The 2,500-nt window shown below is 49.0% G+C and overlaps 1 protein-coding gene across 3 annotated transcripts in view; it reads left to right on the top strand.

The window, feature by feature from the left end:
- LOC138212651 (tumor necrosis factor alpha-induced protein 2-like) overlaps positions 1–2,500 on the top strand; it is a 35,718-nt gene that overhangs the window by 24,840 nt on the left and 8,378 nt on the right. For all 3 annotated transcript variants that reach the window (XM_069173114.1, XM_069173113.1, XM_069173115.1), the window contains exons 4-6: positions 1,515–1,792; positions 1,890–2,156; positions 2,263–2,381. In XM_069173114.1, the coding sequence (XP_069029215.1) occupies positions 1,515–1,792; positions 1,890–2,156; positions 2,263–2,381 (664 nt within the window). The remainder of the gene's footprint in view (positions 1–1,514; positions 1,793–1,889; positions 2,157–2,262; positions 2,382–2,500) is intronic.

Below are 2,500 nucleotides of genomic sequence, written 5' to 3'. Positions count from 1 at the left end.
GTGTGTGTGTGTGTGTGTGTGTGCGTGCGTGCGTGCGTGCGTGCGTGCGTGCGTGTGTGTGTGTCATCCCCTCTTCCTCTGTTGGCACCGAGGTAGACGAGTGGGTCAAAATCTGGAGAGCCTCACATCCTTGCTCTGTCTCACCAACACACACAGGGCTTTTATTTTGAAAGAGTCGCCCTGCCTCCTCTGACGCAGCAGATGACATCACTTCCTGTCCCGCTCCATGTGTTTCGTAGCGGGATGATGAGTCATGTTACCTCTCCCATCATGTGACTCCGCCTTCTGTCACCCATCAGCTGTGAACACTTGTTCTGTCAGAGCCAATCAGATGTCATTGAGAGCCCAACAAAACAAAGTTAAAGATGTGATGATTGACAGCTTTGAAAACACCCTCCGACTGTCAGTCTGGATGATGTCATCAGACTGGGAGGTGTGACATCATCTGCTGACATCACAGCCCTGACAGTCAGAGAAGAACCATCCCAGAATGCACCTCACTCTGACGGACAGTTACTGCTGACCTCAGACCAGCCCAGAGGACACCCTGTAAATATTCTGTCCATGTCTTGTTTGACTTGTTTTTAGTTTTATTTAATTATAATATCCAGTGTGATCTCTGGTGTTGACCTCTGACCCAGTTCAATAAACCAGTGAAGTGTCTCCATCTGTGTGGAAGATAAAAGACTCTGGAGGAGACACCTGATTGTTGTGTGTCCCTCCGGGCTGCTTTGATGTCGGAATCAAACGAACCCTCCCTGCGGTGCGTTCAGGGACCTGATGATAATGAGCTTTTTATTATTTAAACTGGAGAAAAAAGGAGAAATCAGAGTTTCTGAAAGACTTCAAACAGCAGAAGGGATTCTTCAGAGAGCTTCATGAACTGAGCAGTCCGTCGTCACGGCGACTCACTGACAGTCTTCGGTCCAGTAATTTTTCAGGCTTGAACGAGTCATTTCTAACTTCTCTAGTATGAATATTTTATTATTCTTTCATATCTAAACGTTTTCTTGGATTGTGGGAAATTTAACGTTCATGTCTGAAGAATTTTTTTCACAGAATAATTATAAAAGAAAGTTATTAAGACGAATCTGTCGTTGTTATTAAGAAAAGTGTTTTCATTTTCATTAAAAAGAAATTCTGCTTGTTCAGAGTCAGAAACTCATTTTAAACATTCAAATAAAACCAGAAGTGAATAAAGAAAAACACAATATATGTTCATATTTAAATATGTTTTCATAGAGGGAGACTGACAGGTTACTGTTGAAGGACTAGTTTTAAATTGGTTTACCGGTTTAGGACTAGTTCTAGGACTAGTTTTAACCTGGTTTACGACTAGTTCTAGGGCTAGTTTTAAACCAGTTTATGACTAGCTCTAGGACTAGTTTTAACCTAGTTTAGGACTAGTTCTAGGACTAGTAACTGAAAAAAACTGAAACATTTTCAGCCGTTAATCTGCAGCAGCAACATGTCCCATGGACACCGCGTCCTCACTCTGTCTCCGTCTCTTTCAGTCCTCGAGATCCTGCAGCTAGTGAAGAAGCGCGACCTGCTGCTGGCCGACACCCACATCCTGGAGCTGGAGCAGGAGTGCAGCGAGTCCACAGCGGCGGACCGGGGCGCCGCGCCGCCGCCGGAGGACGCCGCCAGCCCCAACGTGAAGGACGGCGGGCGGAGGAAGGCCAAGGACGTGGAGCTGCTGTACGAGGAGCTGCAGAAGGAGCTGTGGGCCGTCGTCAGGGAGTCGCTGCGCTGCCCGACGGCCGGACCCAACCTGGGCCTGGTGGTGCAGGTGACCGCTGATGCTGCTGCCATGGCAACAGATGTGGTAACCACAGGGATGAAGGGACGGCAGGAAGTTCGAGATGAAAATGTGTTTGTGTGTTCAGGTGCTGCAGCAGGAGGAGCAGGTGGACTCAGGCTGGGCCCTCAGCGAGGCGGTGGCCCCCGGGGGCCCGAGGCCCCGCCGCCTGAAGCAGAGGTGGAGGGAGGCGGTGGAGGAGGCGGCCGACGGCTCGCTGCCTCAGAGGGCGGAGTTCACGGCCGGAGAGCTGGACGGGTACCTGGACCGGCTCCGGGCCCGCGTGGTGGAGGACCTTGGGGCCGCCAAGAGGAACGTGGTGTCCATCTACCCCGAAGAATACCAGCCCTTCGAGGTGAGACGCACCTGGATGGAGACACGAAGACGTGTTTCTCACTGTCTCAGTCCTCATCACAGGTGTCTCTTTCTGGATATCTGACCTGTGACCTCTGACCCCTCAGGTGTATGTGCAGAGCTACCACCAGGCCGTCTCCAGGCGACTGACATCCATCACTGACAACCAGCTGGAGATCACCGACATCTACTCACTGCTGGACTGGCTGCACAACATTTACAACAGGTACACACACACACACACACACACACACACATATACACACATATATATATATATATATCTATATATATATATATATAGATATATAGATATATATATCTATATATCTATATATATATATA

The sequence above is a fragment of the Embiotoca jacksoni genome, unplaced genomic scaffold (assembly GCF_022577435.1).
Source record: "Embiotoca jacksoni isolate LCO1_2020_lvr unplaced genomic scaffold, fEmbJac1.0.p SCAF_58, whole genome shotgun sequence".
Classification (NCBI taxonomy): domain Eukaryota; kingdom Metazoa; phylum Chordata; class Actinopteri; family Embiotocidae; genus Embiotoca; species Embiotoca jacksoni.
Note: the sequence above shows the minus strand (reverse complement) of the source record. Positions and strands in the feature narration are given on the sequence as shown.